Source organism: Lepidochelys kempii, chromosome 12 (assembly GCF_965140285.1).
Source record: "Lepidochelys kempii isolate rLepKem1 chromosome 12, rLepKem1.hap1, whole genome shotgun sequence".
In the NCBI taxonomy this organism is placed as follows: Eukaryota; Metazoa; Chordata; order Testudines; family Cheloniidae; genus Lepidochelys; species Lepidochelys kempii.
Window position 1 is genome coordinate 25,909,441 of NC_136391.1, and position 23,440 is coordinate 25,932,880.

Below are 23,440 nucleotides of genomic sequence, written 5' to 3' on the forward strand. Positions count from 1 at the left end.
AAGGCCCTGGAGATATGTGTTAGAAAGGAATTAATTTCCACCCCATCCCTAAGTGAATAAAAAAGCCAGTTCTGGAGACAGGTTGAACAAGAGCTACCAAGACCAACCCTGATCACTTATCTACAACAAACCCCACTACAAGGAATTCTCCAATTCATCATTCTTTCCCTGACCACTGGTATGTCTGGCACTTTGACAAACAGGTCATTGGCCCCAGTGAGTCTGCAACCTAAAAATCTGCATTTTGGGGTTGCTCAGCCTGCTGGCAAACACAAGCACTTTGAAGGGACGTGGGATTGGGCTGAGTTACTGCTTTGCCACGGTCACAGGAAGGTGCCGGGGGAGCTTGAGAGCGTCTCCTGTTGTAATTCGGTGGCAGAACGAGTGGTTTTCACACGTGTGTTGTTCGGATGCCCTTTATGGGCTCTTGTTTGCATGCTGCCCCGATCCCAGGCACCTCACTGGACGTGACTCGCTTCCCTGTTGGTGCCCGTGCGTGCGGGGACGATGCGATGCTGACTGTCTGGGCTGGAGGCTGCAGCGGGACAGGGCAGCCCCAGCCCCGAGCGGGCCCTGACCCAGAGCATCCCCCGCGGCCTGTCCTCCGAGAGCGGGACCGCGCGGACTCTACCGGCCCCGCCTCTCCGTTCCCGTTCCCGGCCCTCTGCTGAGGAGACTCACCTCCCTCCTCCCAGCAGGGGCCGCGAGAGCGCAGGCGCGCCTCTCCGCTGCCCGGAAGTGTGCGCGCTACAAATCCGCCCCCTTCCGTTACCGGAAGTGTGTCCGGGCGAGCGAGGAATCTCGGCCCCTCCCGTCAGTCTGTGCACCAGAGAACATCTTCCCCCTCCCTAGCGCTGGAAGTGGACGAGTGACCGGGTAACCCACCCATCACCCCCATCTCTCGGAAGCGAGCGCGGCTCTCCGCCTGCCCCTGGGTGCCGGTGCTGGCGGCCGGGGACGATGGTGGGGCCCGGGCCCGGGCCCGGGGGGGGGAGCCCCCTGGAGAACGCGAACCCCCTGATTTATCGGCGCTCGGGGGAGCGGCCCGTCACGGCGCGCGAAGAGGACGATGAGCTGCCCGACTCCATCGACGACCGGGAGATCTTCGATATCCTGCGCTAGGGGAGGCCGGGGGCGGCGGCGGCGGCTTTTTTTGGGGAGGCGGGGGGAGAGTTTTCTTCACGCTCCATCATTTCGCCCCCTGCTCCCCTGGGCTGGGGCAGCCCCTGCCCGCCAGCTGCAGATTTCTTCCCTGTGTGGGAAAACGTGGGATGCATTTTCTCTGGTTTGACTGCGCTGGTAACAGCTGCGGTGCAAGTCCCTGGTAAGCGGCTCGGCCCGCGCTTAACAGGGCCGGGCTCCGTTCCTGACAGGGCCGGTGCCGTACGAAGACATTCGTGGACGTCTGTGTGTTTCTGCGTGGTTCTTACTCCGCCCTCAGCCCCCCAGTCTCTGAGCACCTTCCAGTAGTGCCCTGTGACGTGACTGTCAGATCAGCGCCCTTCTTCCTCATGCCCTCGCCAGGGGAAAGCATTGTGCGTGTAGTGGCTTGGTAGGGTGGGGGTGTTTCTTTGCTAGGTCAGTCCTACAGAACATTGTAAAGCTCCAGGCCCTTCTGTGGCACTACTTAAGGGCTCTGAATCCCAAACAGCTGGATGAGCCTCCCCCCTCCCCCCCATAAAGCAAACTCTGAAAGCTACACTAGTATAAAAGTAAATTAAACAGTTAATCTAATACTTTATTGTAGCTTTGCAGAAAGTTGTAGGTCTCTTCTCACTTGCTCCTTGAATAACAAAGGGATATCTATGTTATAGGTAGAAAAGAGAGAAACCTAAAGAGTGTGTGTGTGTGGAGGGGGGTCATCACCCATTCACCTGATGTCCCTTTCCATTGATACTGGGTGCCACTGTTATTTCTGTTTACTGCTTTATTTTCCTTTACATTATACATCTTATTCGTTCAATTAATGACCCAGAACATCCCCTTACTTTGGAAGAGCTGAATGTTGTTGAACAAGTTAGAGTTAACGTAAGTTACTTTAGTAACAAAATTATAATAGAGAGGACTTAGCAAGCATTGGTATACTAACCACATTTTGTCTCAGTACTGGCATGTTTGAAAGCAAAACGCATAATTGTCTCAGGAAACATACATAGGAAATGCAACGTAGAGATGTTTTAAAACTGGAGTAAAGAACTTCCAGTAAATATCACATTCCTGCAAGGGTGGGGTGCTGGCAATGACTCAAATAGGCAAGGAAAAGTTGGGGCTTCAGTTTTCAACAAAGTTAGATAACATCAATCTCTTAAGAAATACAATTATTATTTATACAAATTAAATGTTATTAAATTGCCATGGAGCATTTATTGGATTATGTTCTGCTTATAACATTTTGGTAAAATAATTATATGATCTATATCTATTTTAGCAGTTATGTATATTGGGACAGATTCTGTCCTCAGTTATGTTTGTTACCCCTAACTGAGGCCAGATTGCACAGGTGTTACAGAACAGCATTTGGTCCATTGTCTACTTAGTTTATCACACATTTCCGGTATGGAAAGCGAATATTTAGAGCTGTCATGGTAAAAAACTGCATTTGACAATAGTGATACCGTAGATAAAATAACAAGCAGGGAAGTAGGAGGAGTTAAGGACTATTAATTAAGTTGAAGTTCAACTAAAATGGCTAGTATTGACTTGTGGTCAGATCAGTGAGTTTTGTATATGGAAAATGTTTGTTTTTCAACAGGTGAGTGATGCTGAAAGCACAGTAGTGGTGGAGTTTACTCCCACAATTCCTCACTGCAGCATGGCAACATTAATTGGTCTATCAATAAAAGTAAAGTTGATCAGATCACTACCTGAAAGGTTTAAGGTGAGTAATAAAATCAGCCCCAAAGAAGAAGAGGGAAAGTGTTTTAAAGAGAAAAACCTAAAGTGAAAAATAACTACCACTTCTCTATCTCCTCCTGCTCTGGGACAAGGACATGCTCCATGAAACCAAAAAACCCCCAAACCCCAATAAATTTGCAACTAGCACAGAATTAGTAATCGCTGCAGGCTCAAGGCAAATGGTAACTTGGATTTGTGTGAGAAATAACACTTACTACTTCAAAATTAACTGATGCCCTGTGGAAGAGATTCTCATTTTTATATATGGGGAACCTGACACTAGAGAAAAGTTAAATGCTTTGTTCCAGTCCATAAGGGAAGTCTGTGGCAAAAGTAGGATTAGAATTCAGTAGTTTCTGACTTATAGTTCTGGGCTCAGACCATTAAACTACGCATCTGTCCCAAAGAAAACTGATTCAGATAATAAAAAAAAAAGTGACTGGTCCAAGTAAAAATTCCTTTGTGTAGAAATGTTTTCATGTTTAATTATGAAAGTGTTTATCTCCAAAATTCCAGAGTTTTGTTGGTTTGTCATAACGTTAAATCTCCTTTAAGGGATAGTGTTAACATGTTCTTTTAAAAAATTGATTAATATTGAAAAAACCCAGTCTGATAAAACATCCTTCAAATAGTATGTCCAGAATTTTGATAAACGCATTAAAAAAATCTTAAGAATTTTTTTCTGCTGTCCTGTTAAATGTCTATAATCTTTTCAGGAAGGGAGAAACTGACCATAAGAGTGGGAGGGGGAAAGGAGAGGGGACTCTGAGCTGTCAAATGCACAAAGTAAACAGTTTTTTTTAATTAAAACAATGAGGAGTCCTTGTGGCACCTTTGAGACTAACAAATTTATTTGGGCATAAGCTTTCGTGGGCTAGAACCCACTTCATCAGATGTATGGAGTGAAAATACAGGAGCAGGTAGAAATACATGAAAGGATTGGCGTTTACTCAGCAACTTCAGTATTTACCAAGGTGTTGCTTGTAACTATGGGAGGTCCAGACTTTTCAGGCATGAGTTTGAAGCTGATAAAGACCCTTTACATTTATTTTTTGTGGGAGAATGCTACATTCTGCTTTCTGAACTGCTGAATAAATTTTCCTTCTATCTTTATAGCTTTTGTCCAACAACTTCACAAAGACTTCAAGAGTGAAGTCAAAGTAAACACTGACCTATTGTAGTGTAACAAGTTTTATAAATAACTATTACAAATAGAGTATTTTATTTTTTAGATGGATGTTCACATAACACCAGGAACCCATGCCTCTGAGCATGCAGGTGAGCTTTTCTTAAGTCCAAGGGGTGCTAATAATTATAATATAATTATCTAATAAATATTAGAATTGAGAGATGGAATAGATCTGTCATCAAGTTCACTGACCTGTAAGTGCAGGATAGAGAAGGAATTGGAAGTCAGAGGAGACTTTAAACTCTTAGTTCCGCACCCTTTACAGCAAAGTTACCCTTACCAAAATCTGCCACTGACTCCAACAACAATGGATAAGCATGGTAGCTGAATAAGTGCTAAAATACTGAGATAATAAGTGTAGGCCCTGATTCTACAACTTGTTCCAGGCCGATGAACCCCTGCGTTCACACGGAGCTCCAATAAAATATTAGGGACTCTACGTCCAGCCATCTGGAAAAAGTTGCAGTACTGTGCATTAAATCATTAATTTACACTGTACAGTGCAATTCTGCGGCACATTAGAATTAAGAAAAACATGGGGCTATGTCTGCCATTACAACAGTGTGGGAGGTAAACAATTTGTATGTAAAATGTTATCATGCATCACTATAGAAATGTGTACTGACCGATCTATTGTGGGTTTCTTTTCACACAGTTAATAAACAACTTGCTGACAAAGAACGAGTAGCAGCTGCTTTGGAGAATTCTCATTTGCTGGAAGTGGTGAACCAGTGTTTGTCTGCTCGATCATAATTGCCTGATGAAGAAATCTTTGTTTTTCTGGTGTGTTAAGATAATTTTATACATAAACGGGATTTCTGATATGTAGTTGTATATGTTTCTGTGGGTAAAATAAAGCTACTAAAATGTATAATTTTTTTTAAAAATGACTGTTCTACTATTACAAGAGTTAACGTGGAAATTAACGTAGTAATGGTGCAGCCAAGATACCAATAAATTAAGATGACAGTTTTATTTTGGAATCCGGGAACTTAACATTTATAATTTTATATTTTAATTCATCACCTGTAACAGTGTGACTTCTCCTTAAAGAGAAGGAACTCCTACCTTAAAATATAGATTTGCTTTGACCAGTCATCACTATCCTAAACCAAAGACTATTTATATTCTGATCATTTATACAGACATTAAGCCATGGAATAGTTTAATCTTTAAATTCAGATCAGTTTATGCACACTTGTACTGGACTGTTAGTTTGCTTATATTCAGTCTTAGAAGTTGAGATCTTTAAAAGTACAAGTGTGCAAATTGAATTTTGAATTTAATTGTGTATATCACACAGCATATACACAAGTGTGCATGTACTTTTAAAAATCTGACCTGTTTTGCTACATTAACTCATGTGTCCTGAGGAGCCATCCAATATTTGGTATAAGATATAATCAACATATTGGAATATGTTAGTCTGAATTCCTTAGCTTTTGTTGATAAAGCAACCTCTAGTGGTACGCTTATATAGTACCTAGTAGAACAGGGCCCTGATCCTGACGAGGGCATGTAGGTTCAACCAGAATACAAATAATATAAAAGATCCTTAGGACTGGCTCTTCTGTGCCCAGTTCTGTTCAGGAGGGGGAATAAAGGTGGCTTACAGCTAGTTCCAGTTCTGCCTTGCTGCAACACTTCACTGTACTCCCCTGCAAATTTTGGCGGCTGAATCACAATGTTAATATAATAATAATGTGTTAAGTTTCACTATAAAAATGTCAGCAAGGGGTAAGGCATCATAGTTGGCCAGCTAACAGCAACGCCTATCCTGTGTTACAAGGTTTGGGAAGATGGCATTTTCCTTAGAAGTATTGTAGATGTGTTCTTTGGCAGTGAACATATACAGTGTATACATATTACAGTGACAGTAAACGTATACAGTTAGAACCTCAGTTGCGAACTGACGGTCAACCACACACCTCATTTGGAACTGGAATTACCCACAGGCAGCAGCAAAGATTCCCCCCCCCCCCCCCCAAAAAAAAGCAAATACAGTACAGTACTGTTACTTTTTTTTTTTTTTTTTTTTTACAAGATAAGGAAACTGATTCTGTGCTTGTTTCATTTAAGTTAAGATGGTTAAAAGCAGCATTTTTCTTCTGCATAGTAAAATTTCAAAACTGTATTAAGTCAATGTTCAGCTGTAAACTTTTGAAAGAACAACCATGACATTTTATTTGGAGTTACAAACAACCTCCATTCCCGAGATGTTCGTAACTCTGAGGTTCTGTATAGCTTTCAGTCCAAAGCAGGTACGCAACTGAGTTCAGAGTGTTTTTTGGTGCCACCTTAGAGACAGAACTATTTTTAATGAAGGCAACAACTAGTTCATATAGAGACTGCAGAAGTTGAAAGCATTGGAGAATGTAGAAAGGGTAACAAATTGGCCTCCATTTGAAAATACAGATATTTATCCTATTCATTATGCCATTGTACATTCAGACTTGGGCATGGTGTGTGTTCTCAAAGAGTGTTGTGCTAGTGAGAGTTGTAAGAATGTTCCAGGGCTGTGGCTGGTATCTTCATGCAGATTGCTCATAGATCTTGTTTTATGACTGTTGGTTAGTGAGTCTTTAGAACTCAAAACAGGAAACTGACAATTTTTAAATACAGTGATACATAAAACCAGCTCGTGGCTGTGGAACAACCTGGTAGATGTTTGTTTTCATTGTCCGTTATACCAGCTCTGTCTATGACACCTTTACCTCCAAATCAGTCCATGTGGGACCCATTTATTTGACATAAGTTTAATGGCACCTCAGGTTTTTGGTGGGGAGAAAAAAAACAGTCACAGCAGAGAACTGTAGCAACAGAAAATTGTTCATGGGCCAGTTGTTAGTTATAAGAAAAACCAAAGGGAAACCTTGAATATTTCAGCAGCACCTGTTATTTCTGCATGTTAAATACAAACCATGGAGCTAGGCATGAATCAGAGAGTGCAATGAGAACAAATGGGCAATCCAATATGAGCTGCTGTATTTCCAGAATTAGTCACATCATCATCTCCACATGTGTCTATTTCAGCTCCTCTTGCCAGGTGATAAAATATGAGGGAATAGAAAATAAAAATAAGACTCTTACTGGAGAGGGTCTTAACTTTGAAAAGTTTACTTTTCCTGGGCTGGATGATGCAAATGTAGTCTTATTCCATTGGTATGATCAGACATTGAGATTGTCATGACTAAATGGCTTTCAGAAGCCTCTTACGTTTATACAATACAGATTTTTTTGTAGTTTTTATAAACAATGTGCTTTGGTCACAGGAACAATATCGATGCTGGTAATTCTGTGGTAACAAACCACTGTTCCAACCTAGAGATGGGGGAAATCTGCTGCTGGGTTTTTAGTCTTTCACAAAACGGGCTGATTGCTTGAGATCATTAAAGATCCTGGGGAATATTTCACAAGAATTAAGGCTAGTGCCAGTCACCTGACCAGATTCCATCTTCAGTAATTAAATTTTGCTTCTCAATTCCTGAGTTCCTGTTAGATAAGGTGTGTGCTTCCTGTCCCTCCTAACCTGTGTGTTTAATTGATGATGCATTTTAACCCAAATGCTGCTCTGTGGGAATCTGTATTTACACACATATGTCCAGTATGCATGTGCACATATTCACCACATATGCAGTGATGATATCCCTATTGTAAAAGAGTTTATCATGACTGCCACACTTAAGATTCATGGGCAGAGGACATCTCCATGGGACTTACTCTAACATTCCAAGCTCTCTGAACAGATTCAGACAGACATCATTTAAAAAAAAAAAAAGCATCCCAGAGATATGTATTCCTCTTCTGCCCCCCAGAGCTACACCTAGTCAAGCTCAGGACAAACAGTATTTATTATGGGTGTGTGAGAGTTTTCCTGTACATAAAAATGGCACTTCTTTAAAGTCTAATATCTTGCTGAAGTTTTACACCATTAGTAAGAGGTTTCCCCCCCCAAAAAACAATATTGCAGGGCTTCCTCTGAGCCTGGTACAGTTGGACTGATGGTAAGTAAGCTCGCTCGCGCGCTCTCTCTCTCTCTCTCTATATATATATACACCTATAATATGTAATGCTTCAAGTGCCTTCCTGAGATGAGATATTATATAAATGCATAAGTTACAATTATAACAACTCTTCAGGCTCATAAAATTACCATGACTAGACCTGTGTAAACTACAACTAACCAAATAAGAGGCAGCTTTAATGCTTGGGAGAGTTGCCACCTTTCTAGAAAAGCTGAGGATACCTTGTGTCTTCTGGGGCAGAGAGACAATATCTCAGCAAGATGAGGCTCCTTCCTGCAGCTGTAGGCAGAGACAGTACCATAAGGGTTAACAAACTGCAATGTAATGCTATTACAGGAAATCAACCTCCTCAGGCAGCTCTAAGTGACTCTGGAGGACAGTTGTGGCACAGCCAAAGATCAGCGGAATGCAAAGGCTACTTCCCCACCCCTTTCCTTAGCTTGCCTATATGAACATGTCTAGGCTGATATTTAATGTGCTTTGCAAACAGACTTTGTCATTTTATTTGACACTGTAAAGTAACTGCCTCCCCCAGCTGCACTCCGAGTACTCTACTTTTTCAGCAGTTGTCTTTCGGCTATGTGACTGACGCTTAGACAACCAAGTGCAATAGCAGTACAATCCTGTACTTGGTCTGCAGAGATGGAGAGCAGGCAAAACAGTGAACTATCTGCATCTATGGGAGCGGCATCGATGCTGTGCTTCCTGAAGGAATGCAGACACAGGTGATAATGGTGTGCATATAACATATGCATGGTGACTTTTACTACCCTCGCCGTTGTCTTCCCACGCCACCCACAACTTGGCTTATTGTCATTTCTTGTGGTGCTATGTCTGAATTAGACTGTAGACTCTAAAGACTTGTCATTTAACAAATGGCTGTGAAGCACCTATGTATAATGGTAATGATGTATTTGTGCAACAGTCTTAAAGAATGGAAGAGCCTTGGTAATTTGTGGCTGAGCTCCAGCAGTGCTTTGTAAAAGGTACTTTTAAGAATCCACCCTTCAGCTATATCCAGCTGTGGCTAGCTGTGGCTGTAGAGGTGGGGAAGAGAACCACTGGGGGCATAGGGAAGCTGAAAGAAACAATCAAAGGGACCAAAAGGAAACTTAAGAAGGTAGTAGACAGAGCCAAGTCTTGGCATATCAGAGAGAGAGACCCAGCTGGCAGGAGAGAGCCAACCAGAGCTCCTGGAGTGTGCAGATGGAGCAAAGAGACTGGAGAATGCAGTGCTGGACTTCTTGGAGGAGCTCTGAGGGAGGAACTGCAGCACTATTATGCCCTTAACAACACTGCCAATTATTAACACTAGTAACAGCCTCAGCACAGCCATGTCTCCCCCTTTCCTGTGCTCTCTTTTGTCACTGCCATTCAGTAAGGGTGTGTGAGCTGTCTGCGTGGCCATAAAGGAACTGCCCATTAAACAGAACTCAAACCTCAAGGTTCAGCCTCAAGGCCAGGCCAGGCCAGGCCGTTCAGATTTCCAGGCCAGGCCGTTCAAGTGAATACAGACTTGACCCCATGTATTATTGTTCCACCGCTAGCTTATTTAGGCAGGTTATAGAGGGCTCATTGCAAAAAAAAGGCACCAAAACGCTGCTTTGTAGTGGGTATATAGCTGAACCCAGCTTTACAATTTAAACCCAATATTTGAAAGAGCCCCCACATTCCCCCAAAGAAATGAATCACTCTGAAATTTCACAGCCCACGTCTTAGCCCAGGGTAGAATTCTTCTGGGAAGTTTGTAACAGATCAGAAAAGGAATTTAAGAATTATGTTTACATATGTCCCTGTCATTGACATTATTAAGGCAATTTAACTGTTTTGGTCCATCACACTTCCCTAGCCTGCAGCCTCCAAACATGTAGTGTTTTGCTGGTCTTACTGAAAAGAAATGCCTGTCAGAGACAGAGAGACAGAGTATGAGGGGGGTTTTGGAAGGGAGCATAAAGCTTGTGGGGGAATCACAAGGATGTAAAAGAGTTTATGACAGTGTGCTCATTCCCTGCCTGCTCTAGCAGAGGGTAACATAACTTCTGGGCCAGCAGCAGGGGTATAAAGAGAAGGAAATTCTACTTTGCCGTACTCTTATTTCATTACTGTGATCACCCAGTGGTGCATGAAGGTCACTCTTGTGCAGCCCATGATCAGATAATGCACATTTCCTAGCCACATTCTCTAGGACTCCATTTTCCCAGCAGTTTAAGCTTTAGTGCAGGGGAAGGCAACTACAGGCCGGTTCTAGCCTGTCAGGGCTTTCAATCCAGCCCATGGGATTGCCAGCCCAGTGGCGCAGCGGGGCTAAGGCAGGGCTCCTTACGTGCCCTGGCCCCGTGCTGCTCCCAGAAGCGGCTGGCACCACATCCCTGCAACCCCTGGGGGAGGGAAGGCAGAGGGCTCCGTGCGCTGCCCTTGCCTGCAGGCACTGCCCCTTGCAGCTCCCATTGGGTGGGAACGGGGAACTGCGGCCAATGGAGCCACTGCTGGACATGCTGGCCACTTCCGGGAGCGGTGCGGAGCCAGGGCAGGCAGGGAGCCTGCCTTAGGCCCGCTGTGCGCCGCTGCCACCCCGGAACAGCTCGAGTTAAGCGGCGGCAGGCCAGAGCCTGCACCCCCCCTGCACCCTAATCCCGTGCCCTGAGCCCCTTCCTGCACTACCAAATCCCCCCCTCACTCTTCTCTTCTGCAGACTAAATAAGCCTAGTTCCCTCAGCCTCTCCTCATAAGTCATGTGTCCTAGCCCCCTAATCATTTTCGTTGCCCTCCGCTGGACTCTCTCCAATTTGTCCAGATCCTTTCTGTAGTGGGGGACCCAAAACTGGACGCAATACTCCAGATGTGGCCTCAACAGAGCCAAAGGGGAGGGATAGGATACAGAAGGACCTAGACAAATTGGAGGATTGGGCCAAAAGAAATCTGATGAGGTTCAATAAGGATAAGTGCAGGGTCCTGCACTTAGGACGGAAGAACCCAATGCACAGCTACAGACTAGGGACCGAATGGCTAGGCAGCAGTTCTGCGGAAAAGGACCTAGGGGTGACAGTGGACGAGAAGCTGGATATGAGTCAGCAGTGTGCCCTTGTTGCCAAGAAGGCCAATGGCATTTTGGGATGTATAAGTAGGGGCATAGCAAGCAGATCGAGGGACGTGATTGTTCCCCTCTATTCGACATTGGTGAGGCCTCATCTGGAGTACTGTGTCCAGTTTTGGGCCCCACACTTCAAGAAGGATGTGGATAAATTGGAGAGAGTCCAGCGAAGGGCAACAAAAATGATTAGGGGACTGGAACACATGAGTTATGAGGAGAGGCTGAGGGAGCTGGGATTGTTTAGCCTACAGAAGAAAAGAATGAGGGGGGATTTGATAGCTGCTTTCAACTACCTGAAAGGGGGTTCCAAAGAGGATGGCTCTAGACTGTTCTCAATGGTAGCAGATGACAGAACGAGGAGTAATGATCTCAAGTTGCAGTGGGGGAGGTTTAGATTGGATATTAGGAAAAACTTTTTCACTAGGAGGGTGGTGAAACTCTGGAATGCGTTGCCTAGGGAGGTGGTAGAATCTCCTTCCTTAGAGGTTTTTAAGGTCAGGCTTGACAAAGCCCTGGCTGGGATGATTTAACTGGGAATTGGTCCTGCTTCGAGCAGGGGGTTGGACTAGATGACCTTCTGGGGTCCCTTCCAACCCTGATATTCTATGATTCTATGAAATAGAGGGGAATACTCACTTCCCTCAGTCTGCTCGCAATGTTCCTACTACTGCTGCCTTATATACCATTAGTCTTCTTGGCAACAAGGGCACATTGTCGACTCATATCCAGCTTCTCGTCCACTGTAATCCGCAGGTCCTTTTCTGTAGAACTGCTGCTGAGACAGTTGGTCCCCAGCCTGTAGCAGTGCATGGGATTCTTCCTGTCCTAGGTGCAGGACTCTGCACTTGTCCTTGTTGAACCTCATCAGATTTCTTTTGGCCCAAACCTCCAATTTGTCTAGGTTACTCTGGACCCTATCCCTACCCTCCAGCATATCTACCTCTCCCCGCAGCTTAGTCACCCGCAAACTTGCTGAGGGTGCAATCCATCCTATCATCCAGATCATTAATGAAGATGTTGAACAAAAATGGCCCCAGGACCGACCCCTGGAGCACTCCGCTTGATACCAGCTGCCAACTAGACATTGAGCCATTGATCACTACCCACTGACCCCGACAATCTAGCCAGCTTTTATCCACCTTATAGCCCATTCATCCAATCCATACTTTTGTAACTTGCTGCCAAGAATACTGTGGGAGACCATATCAAAAGCTTTGCTAAAGTCAAGGTATATCATGTCCATCGCTTTCCCCATATCCACAGAGCCAGTTGTCTCATCATAGAAGGCAATGAGGTTGGTCAGGTATGATTTGCCCTTGGTGAATCCATGCTGACTGTTCCTGATCACCTTTCTCTGCTCCAAGTGCTTCAAAATGGATTCCTTGATTACCTGCTGCATGATTTTTCCAGAGACTGAGGTGAGGCTGACTAGTCTGTAGTTCCCCAGATTTTCCTTCTTCCCTTTTTAAAAGATGGACACTATATTTGCCTTTTTCCAATCGTCTGGGGCCTCCCCCGATCACCTTGAGTTTTCAAAGATAATGGCCAATGGTTCTGCAATCACATCAGCAAACTCCCTCAGCACCCTCGGATGCATTGCATCTGGCCCCATGGACTTGTGTATGTCCAGCAAATGTTGCTAAGGTACCAGCAGCCAGGAGATGCTTCTCTCCTTCAGTGGGCTATAACAGAAGAAGGATGTGTGTACATTGGAAGCCTGTATTCCAGATTTTCATTTTTGGCCGAACACAGTAGTAGAAACAAGTCATTTATGTATTCCAATCCAAAACCACAATAGAAACTCTGAGTTATGAGCCAGCTCATACCTACAACTGAAAAGTGCTCAGAATGTGGCTCTGAAATTAATTCTCTTTATCTGTGCTTGTATTAAAATAAATCCCTTACACAATAAATCCCTTACACCATAAACTGGGTGAAATCCTGGCTCCGCTGAAGTCAATAGGAGTTTTGCCGTTAGCGTCAGTTAGGCCAAGGATTTCACGCATAGCCTTCTTTGAATGTCTTCTTTATTTATAAAACAAAGGAAAACAGAAATACAAGGATTAGCTGAAGACTGATGTTTTAATACAGCCAGAAAGACTCTGGTAAAACGGAGCAGTGCATTTTGAAATCTGAGTACATATAACGTACTTGGGAGCATGGGGGAGAGCTGCTATATAAGGTATGTTAAAGGGAAAGGCACTGAGAGATGTGAAAGAAGAGCTGGAAAGAAAGACTTAGAGAGTTCAATCGTGCCCCTCTTATAGGGTGACCATATTTCCCAAAGTGAAAACGGGACACCATGCGGGGCTGGCGTCACGGCTCCTCCCGCTGGCCCAAACCCTCTTCACCCCCTCCCCCATGGGGCTAGCCAAAGTCTCTCCCAAACCCCCTGCCTAGGGCTGGCCCTAGCTGCCTGACGTCGCCACTCACCCCGCTGCCTAGGGCTGGGGCTGACAGCCAGAGCCCTGCTGCCCAGCCAGTGCCTGGTATCACTGCGGCCCCTCCTGAACATTCCTCCACGACCCCCTGGGGGGGCACACCCCACTTTTTTGGTAAAACTGGGCATTTGCCAACTAATGATCAGTTGGCAAGAGCAAATGGGACAAATGCCAGACTTTGCGATGTTCGCGACAGGGCTTAACCAGGGGACTGCCCTGGCCAAAATGGGAAGTATGGTCACCCTGCTTACATAGAAAAAGGCTTTCAACTGCTGTGGAACTCTCTGGACCCTTTGGACATTACACTCTCACTGTATGAAATCAGAGATGCTAGTGGAATGAGCCACAGCTGCATATACACAGGGCCTAATCCAGCTCCCATTGAAATCAATGCAAATCTCTCTATTGACTTCTATGAGAGCTGGTTAGGGACAACAAACACTCCTCACTGTCAGTGAGCATCATAGGATCTGCAGCAGTGAACACACAAGTCTCTACCTCTTGAGCTAAAGGGAAACTCCTTCAGCCAAGAGTAAATTGCGGAGCGTCAACACTGGAGCCAGTCCCTGGAGTGTCATATGGTCATAGCATTGCCAGTTGAAAAGGGATCCTGGTGGCTCCGGGCGGCAGCGCAGTGGGGCTAAGGCCTGGCTCCGCGTGGCTCCCAGAATCAGCCGGCATGTCCAAATCGTAGGTGCAGAGGTGGCCACAGGGGCTCCATGTGCTGCTCGTACCCCAAGTGCTGGTGACAGCTCGACAGCTCCCATTGGTCAGGAACCGCAGCCAATGGGAGCTGTGGGGGCGGTGTCTATGGGCCTGGGCAGCATGCAGAGCCCTCTGGCCCCTCTGCCTAGGAGCTGGACATGCCAGCTGCTTCTGGGAGCTGCCTGAGGTAAACATCATCCGGTCGGAGCCCACACCCCACACCCCCTTCCACACCACAACCCCATACCCCAGCCCGAAGTCCCCTCCCACACCCAAACGCCATCCTAGAGCCCGCACCCCAACCTCCTGCCCCAGCTGTGAGCCCCCTCCTGTACCCCAAATCCCTCATCCCCAGCCCCACCCTAGAGCCCACACCCCCAGCCAGAACTTGCACCCCCTCTAAGGTTGCCAACCTTCCAGGATTGTTCTGGAGTCTTCAGGAATTACAGATTAATCTTTAATTAGAGATCATGTCATGTGATGAAACCTCCAGGAATACCGCCAACCAAAATTGGCAACCCTCACCCCTCCCGTACCCCAACCTCCTGCCCCAGTCCAGAGCCCCCTACCACATCCTGGCCCCACCCAGAGTCCGCACCCCAAGCTGGAGTCCTCACTCCCTCCCGCACCCCAATCCCCTGCCCCAGCCTGGTGAAAATGAGTGAAGATGGGGTACAGCAAGCGACGGAAGGAGGGGGGATGGAGTGAGCAGGGGCGGGGCCTCAGAGAAGGGGCAGGACAGGGGTGGGGCCTCAGAGAATGGGCGGGTCGGGAAGGCAAGGGTGTTTGGTCTTGCGCGAAACTTTAGAAAGTTGGCAACCCGATATGGTCATGTGAACTAAACCAGCATATTACATAAGGGTCCTAAGATTGTAGTAAACTACTGGATACAGGCATTTAAAAGGAGTCAGTCATCTCATTAAAAACAGCATAAGATACTTATGCCAGTAATTTTTTTTTTCTAGAAGCAGACCAACTAGTCACTAATTTTTCAGACAAAGGAAATAATTGATGTACTGTTTATCAAATGAAAGCTAAAAGGCTGAAAGCAGGATGGAAACAAGCTACTAATCTGCCAAAATACATTCCCATCAGTGACTACAGGTTTCTATGCAAACTGCAAAATGGATACTATTAAATAAAAGAGTTTTTCACCATTGTATTACTCATTCATTAGCATTCAGTAAGCATCTGGCTCCTAGAAGCTGCACAGGCTTGGCTCCACTAATTAGGTGCCTGGACCCTGGAGAAGACCGACATGTAAGGTGAGGTGGTGGCCTTGGGGGGAATAGGGGGTAGGTGGGAGGGGGCAGTGGGGTAAGAAGAGGGGGTGGGGGGGAATTTGGGATGTGCAAGGCTGCGGAAGCCAGAGAAAGAGGCGACTTTCCCCAGCTCTAGGGCTGTAGCTGCTGGGGAGAGATGGCCCTCCTTCCCAGCCTCAGCTCTGTGGCAAGGTAGAGACCCCCTCTTCTTCCCAGCCCCAGCTTGGGGACTGCTGTGGCGCGGGAGAGAGAGGGCACATCCATTGCATTACAAAGGCAAGACTACTGATAGAAAAATATGAGTTGTGTGCTTTTATTTGTAGAACAAAAAAACCTTAATTGTTTTTTTTATATAGCACTTTTATCCAAAGCGCTTTACAATAGTTAGCTAATGGTACAAACAACATTTGGAAAGATCATTAAGCAGTCCGCCAAGACCCTCAGCTATTTTCGAGTGGTCCACACAAAAAAAAAAGTTTGAGAACCACTGGTCTAAAGTAATGCATTGGCAGGAAGGAAACCTTGGATTCTATTCACAACTCTGTCTTCTAATGGGAGAGGTCTGGAAATTATGTTTAACAACTTCAGCGCTGGCCTTGATTGCACACTACCTGGTGGTACCTGGTGCTTTTTTTCCCTGGCGGTGTTGGCATCTGTATGGTGACACCTGGCACAGGCAGCAGCTCTGGAGATGCACTTTGCCTCACCTGCCTGGTCACTTAGTCAGCAGTATGTGGTTAAAGTGTTTGGTTTTGTATTAATTAAACATAGGAGGAGCTTTCAGGGAAGGGAACATGTTGGACGCTATCAATGAAACGCAGCTGGGCACCACCCGTTAGAGCTTTGTGAAGGGGAAACGCTGTATTGCTTTGGATCTGCTGTATTTCTTTGATCAACGTGGATGTTGTATTAGTGATGACAGTTCCAAGCATGAATCCACAGTAAGAACAAACCCACTAGCTACCCCGAGTTACCTTGTTATCATGTTTGTTTACAGTTGAACTCAGTCTAGGGCATTATTCAGAGTGCTTTATCTAGGACCACCCAACCTACACTGTAGGCTGCCTCACTTGGATTGATTCTGAATGAGAATATATCGGCAAAGGCGGCAAGAACGTGAGTTGCAAAAAACAAAGGTGGGAGAAGAGGTTGAACATAGATTCAGCTTTATAAGTAATTTGCACCAAACTTTGTCTTTTTGAAAGTATTTTAGTCTCTATAATGCTTCATAATATAGTATGCCGTCTCAGAAAATATCCCTCTTTCTACGAGGCACATGGGATACAAAGAAACTCAAACTCACACAGAGCACCGTAAAGTTTTTCCGCTTGGACATTGTATAGAGCAAGGTAGAAAAGATGAAGTTCATAGGCTTTGTGCCAGGATTTCCATGGGGGTTGGAGAATAGAATTAATTCCTCCAAACTTGCAGGCAAGCTGCAGGGCATCAATACAAGACCACCCACAGGCACTATTCTGACCTAGATGTTGGAATAGCTGCTGTAGCTAATACGCGCACTAAGGTGGGTTTGAGCCACTGGATCTGCACTGTTATGGTTTGAGTATCTCTGCTCCTGGGAAGCCCTCAGTTCCCCCACTTTTTACTCACTGACATATTCTGGGCCAGCACACAGAGTTCTGCTCCATGGAGTATGGAAACATTTGTGTAGTCCTTGCCTTCCAGCAGTCTCATCTTGGGGATTCTGAGAGCCCCATGCGTGGATAATTAAAGGTTTGGGCTAGCTTTGTATCTAGAGACACAGTTAAACACTATCCAGGGAAAATGTGTTAGGCCTAACTTTGCATACCGATGGATGACACTTTTCCTGGTCATTTCTCATATCCCTGGCTGTTATAACATATATCCCACACACACTTGGAACAGCCTGTAAAAAGAATATTTTGTTATTTTGGTCTTTTGCCTGTGTTTGAGATTAATGTGTTTATATCCATGGAGCAGTTTGATAAATATCTCCCTCTGGAATCTCATTTTATAAACTACATTTTTTGCAATGGTTTTATAGTTATTGCAAATGTTTCCCATTAGTCTGTCGAACAGGCCGCTATGCCACTTCTCCCCTTCATAACAAAAGATCATTTGAAATAAACAGAGAGGGTGAGCGAATGATGGTTTATGTTTGTTTCCTCATCTGAAATGGAGACTTTTATATAACAAGCAAAAGCAAATTTTCCCTTGAGAATGTGAATGCCATCCACAGGAGCCATATCCTGTGTACTTTATTCAAGTAAGTCCTATTGAAATTGATGCAGCTATTTGTGCATTTAAGTCCACTGAAGTGTTATGGCAAACCCATTACCAGTAAGGTAATTTTATGATACTGCCTGTTTCCTAGCTGCCCAAGATGCTAAAGACATGTCCAGATTTCACATGGCACACCTACCAACACCAAGACACACATAGTGAAGAGCTCAGCTTGTGTTTAACACCATATTTTCTCTCTGGGAAAGCAGCAACCTTACAAGATGCTCCACTCCATTTGCTGAGGAAATGGCATTTCTCACATCACAAGGACCTTGCAAAAGTACACTAAGTACTTCTATTCTTATTTGGTGGAGCTTCCACAACAGAGAGCCCAAAAACTCAACCAGCATGTTCACTCCTACAACACAATGAGGAGCAGTGTCATTTTTATGGGAACCCTTTCATCACCATACTTTCAATGCTCTAGACAGCTCACCGATCCTGACAGGAAGCAAGGCTGCTTTCCCAGGATCCTCACAGCATTCACAGGCTTCAGCCCTCAAGGCCCAGCCCCTGACAGCGCATGTTAAAATAGTCTCTTCACTGCCATTCTCTGACTTGCTGCTGCTGCCTCTACTAGCTGCACTTAAGTACCCTCGGATGTGCTGGGAAAGAGTGAGCCGAGCACAGCGCTTCAGCAAAGCTTTTGTCGTGGGCAATTGCACAAATGGCCCTTGCCGAGCCAAGCAGCAACTGTCTTGATCCCTTCTGGAGAAAGGGCATTAGAACTTGGACGCCATTGTGCCTGGACACCCCCAGCCTTTCAGGAAGTTATTTAGGACATGCAATGCTTGTTCTTTCACAGCATCACCAAGATTTTTCCTGAGCATACCAAGCAATTCAGGAACCTGATTATGCTCTACAAAGCCTAGAGCTTGAGACTCTGGTGCCACGATTGTGATTTACGCAATGGCCAGACCCGCACATCCCGGTATGAACCGACTAGTGCAACCAGCTGTACACACTGAGCCTGGGGACTCCTTGCTAGACTCATGTATTTGAGCAGAGCCAAGTGTCCACACAAGGCACAGATCTCTACCACTCCTCACTGCTGAGCATTAACAGCTGTGATCTCAGCATCACACTGGACCAGTAACTCCAAGCCAAACCCCGCAGGAGTCACAATCAACCACCTCTCCATGGGGGCATGCTCGTCAGGCAGTACAACCCACCCCACACGCTCCCGCAACATGTCCAACCAGAGCTCCCCACAACGCAGGCAGGGTACAATGCACCCCAGCTAGGAGGCTGTCTCCAGCCCAGCCCGAGAACTCTCGGGGCTCTGGGGAGAGCCAGGGAGCAGGAGGTTACCTTCCAGCATAGCAGGAGCACAGGCAGATCTGGAGCATGGTGCGTGGAGGGAGCAGGTGCTGCAGCCACACCCAAGCCCACCAGTCAAGAGCAATCTGGCTGCTTCTTTCCCACGCTGCACCCCACACCCAGGTGCTTCCTATCACCAAGACACCCCTCACTACCCGTCCGGCCTCAGTCCCCCTCAGCCTATGGCAGGAGACAGACCTACAAGTGGCTGCTTGCTGTCCTGAGGAGTTCCCACCTGCAGGCCGACATGAGTAAGCTCTCCCTGCCCCATGCTTAGGGTGTCACTAGTGCCTAAAATAAGTCCTCAGAGGTGGATCTGATAAGAAGCCGGTTTCCAAGTCGTGGCCACTCAGTGATGCACTGTGATACTAATGGGGGTGGGGTTGAGGTATCATGGATCAGCCGTTGTCTCCCTTGCAGATAAACTTTGCCCTGTATTTCTCATTAAGCTCTTCCTCATTTCTTTGCCATTCAAGCAGCCCTGTTACTTCCCTCAGACAGCACACGGGAAAGGAAATCCCATACTGCCCCCTATAGGTCACTCCAAATCCCTGGCCCCCAAACAGCAGCTAGGAACATAGAGGCCCAGGAGAGCTGGGGGATACCCAGATCTTCAGGTGGCAGAAAGTTAGGCTGTTAAGATGAGAGAGAATATAACCAGGGAGTCCATGAGCCCCTAGACACCATGAGTGAAGGGGCCAGTGGGAACCAGAACAGGCCTGAATAGCAGCTGCACACAGCCTTGGCAGAGCAGGATTGATCTGAGCTAGGGACTTGGGCCCAGAGTCTCAAAGATACTGTGTAAGCAGTGTCAGGATGAGCTCCACCCTGACACCTGGTGGTGAGGTGTGGCAAGTTGTGGAAAAGAACTTCAGGGGCTGATCTCATTTGCATGGGCATACCCACCCCGCCTAGAATGAGGCCATAGCTGCCCAAATGGTCACTTTGGCTGCTGTGGGATCCCCAGTGTCTCTGTTATTGGGGCAGGAAGAATAAATTGTTATTACCCGGATTATGGGAACTGTGCTTGGAACTGTACTAGGCCTTTTGTTATGATGGAGGGACTCACCATCAACTAAGTAGCACTCGCTAGGCAAGGGTCATGGGTTCCAAAACTCTGTGAATTGAAAGAGGTTGGGGACAAGTATTAATACTTGGTGGTATGGGCTCCTTGGTGGGGGCCTTATGTGCTAATTGTCCTTCCTTCTTTCCCCACTGTGGAATATTGAGAGCTCATTTTGATTTCATTAGAAGTCTAGTTACAGGTTGCTGAGCTCACTTTGGGCTAATAGTGCACCAGCACTGAGGCTCCCCTACTACAAGCTGAATTCACCTAAGAGCTGAAATCACTGAGCATTGTGTTAAGTAGTGAGGGAGCCTGAAGATATATTGTGGAGCAGTTTGTGGGACAGCTGGCGTGCCTTGTGGACAGGCTGGTGGAGCAGTTCATAGGATAGCGGGAGCTGCTGGTGGGACGCGGAGCAGTTTGTGGGACAGCTGGTGGGCCGCAGAGCAGAGCGGATCTGAGTGAAGCAGTTCGTGGGGCGGCTGGCGGAGCGGAGCGAAAGCCTATGGAGCTGTGGGGCGGTCAGCTTCAGATCATGTAAGGTGCCTCTTACCCCTGCCCCCATCTCCACCCAGGTTGGGACGTAAAGCTCTGCAGATAAATTTTCGAAATCTGGGGTTGCCCTGACCAGGGACAGAGACTTTTGGGTCATTAGACTTTTGGGACTTTGGGTGATTTGGGGTTGCTGGACTCAAGAACCAAAGGGAAAGGGCATGCCCCAATTTGCTTGGGGTGGATTTGTTTGCTCATGGGTTGTGTTATGAATCCTGTTGGTGGTGTTTCCCCAACATAATGCTACATTGTTTCTCTCTGTTATTAAAAGGCTTTTTTTTTCTCCTTCCCTGCTGCTGGAGTTGGACGCAATCCCTGGCAGGTCAGGGAAACTCCCATCACGTTCAGCACCTTCCCCTTAGCTTTTGTGAAGGGAATTTCTATTATTCTCATAGACACTTGTGTTCTTCATAGTATTCCTTATTTTCACAACGTACCTAGTCAGGTTTCATGTGGGCTGCCATCACATCCGAAACACATAGGAATTAGACTCCAATAGCCTCAAAGGATTATAGGGGCAGCTGTATTATTAGAAAGAGCTCTTAACCCTTGATGTCAGAGGGTTGCAATTCTCCAATTTGAGATGATTTGTGCTAATGGAAGTGCTGGCATTTAAGGGTTAAGAAGTTACTCAGCCATCTTTTTCCCCCCTTGCAAAGTAATAAATAAATCATCCAAATAATCTGAAACCTTCACAGTGGAAACTGAAGGATACTAACAGCTTTTCACATCTTTTTAATAAGGCCTGGCTATTTAAAATATAGTGTTTGAAAAAAGTGGTTGCATTAGCATTGTAGTCAACATTTTATTAAGGGCAATTGCTTCTGGGATAGAGAAGAAAAATCTGATAAACAGCAATGACCGACAGACTCTTCCATCTCAGTTTTGGCTTCTGTTTTCATAGTGTAGCAGGGTGCTGGTGCAAAAGCACCTAATTAGCCCCTGCCTAGTCAGCTCCAATCAGGGGAAACAGATTGGGGCTGATGGAAAAGGCCTGATGTTGGCCTGAGGATTGGCAACACCTGCTGACCTGACAAGCCATGGGCTATAAAGGCTGGGAGGGGGACAGGTGGGCAGAGAGGGAACTGGAGGCCTAGCTGAAGGCTGACTCTGCCTGTAAAAGAGGTTGAATAGTCCTGTAAAGCTTGTAAATAGATAAACACTGGTGGTGGGATGACTGCAGGTAAATAAAGACATGGGTGTTGCACAACCCTGAAGCCTCTCTGAACCTTACTGGGGGCAGCAAGTGGGCCCCAGGAAGAGGGATGGGTTGTGGACCCTGTTACGTGAGCAAATGATTTATTTTATAACTTGTTTTTGGACAATGAAGGCAGATCCTGAAAAATACCTTGTGAAGTTACATTCCATTAATGATGGTCACTATTTTTAATAAGCGATGGGGAGCTTGAAACAGACGTTTGTTTCTGAGCCAGTTTCTCCCCCCCCCCCCCCCCCCCGCACGCTGGATGTTCAGGGCCTCATTCTGCACATTCGCAAGACACTGGTCACATATTGAGGTCACATACTGATTGTTATTGTAGGGTTTCGCATGAGTGATGAGCTGTTGGCATTTTTTTTTCCAGAAAGAAGAGCACTGAGTCATTTGTAGCAAAAATAAAGGGTTATGTTAGGAAATAGATATTCAGGCCTGTCTATAAAGGCCTATACTCTAAGAATTTAAGTGTATTATTATCACTTGGCTAGTTAGAGGTATAAAAGAAAGAAAATCAAAATCACTGTCTGCCAGTGTAAGGTCCTTCTCTTACTATGACAGTCTGAGGCCCTGTTCTTAGGCTAAGGCCTTTGGCTAAGCAACAGAGGCAGCCACAAGCTGGGAAGCGACTGGTCAACTCACATTCCAAACTAGTCACATTGAAATAAGGTGCTATTGGGCTGTTAGGCACTATCAGGACAGAATTGTATTCCTATCGCCTCCAGAGAAAGGGAAGTGCCTAGAAAATGTAAAAGGAAACTTAGTTTGATAGCATCCTGTCTGGCAAGAACTCACTTATCGATAGCTGGGATGTGAAATCCTTATTTCTGTGTTTGTTCTATCACTGTAGTCCCCATTTCCCTATTGTCTGTCTGTATAATCTCTGTCTGGTTCTGTGATTGTTTCTGTCTGCTGTATAATTAATTTTGCTGGGTGTAAACTAATTAAGGTGGTGGGATATAATTGGTTATATAATCATGTTACAATATGTTAGGATTGGTTAGTTAAATTTCAGGAAAATGATTGGTTAAAGTATAGCTAAGCAGAACTCACATTTTACTATATAGTCTGCAGTCAATCAGGGAGGGTGTGGGTGGGTGAAATGGGAACAGGGAATGGGAGTGGGGAAATTGGAATCATGTTTGGCTAAGGGTAGGAATGGGAACAGGGACACAGGTGTAAGGCTCTGTGGTGTCAGAGCTGGGAAGGGGGACACTAAGGAAGGAACCTGGAATCACGTTTGCTGGAAGTTCACCCAAATAAACATCAAATTGTTTGCACCTTTGGACTTCGGGTATTGTTGCTCTCTGTTCATGCGAGAAGGACCAGGGAAGTAAGTGGGTGAAGGAATAAACCCCCTAACAGGTTATGTTGTACCAATAAAATAAAAACCAGCAGGATCTTATTAAAGGGGAAAAG

The 23,440-nt window shown here is 45.8% G+C and overlaps 1 protein-coding gene across 1 annotated transcript; it reads left to right on the forward strand.

The window, feature by feature from the left end:
* Positions 1-815: 815 nt before the first annotated feature.
* Positions 816-5,059, forward strand: CIAO2B (cytosolic iron-sulfur assembly component 2B). Its single transcript, XM_073307922.2, has 5 exons — positions 816-1,108; positions 1,949-2,028; positions 2,753-2,878; positions 4,128-4,173; positions 4,740-5,059. The coding sequence occupies exons 1-5, from the start codon at positions 961-963 to the stop codon at positions 4,835-4,837; spliced, it is 498 nt and encodes a 165-aa protein (XP_073164023.2). The 5' UTR covers positions 816-960; the 3' UTR covers positions 4,838-5,059.
* The last annotated feature ends 18,381 nt before the right edge of the window (positions 5,060-23,440 follow it).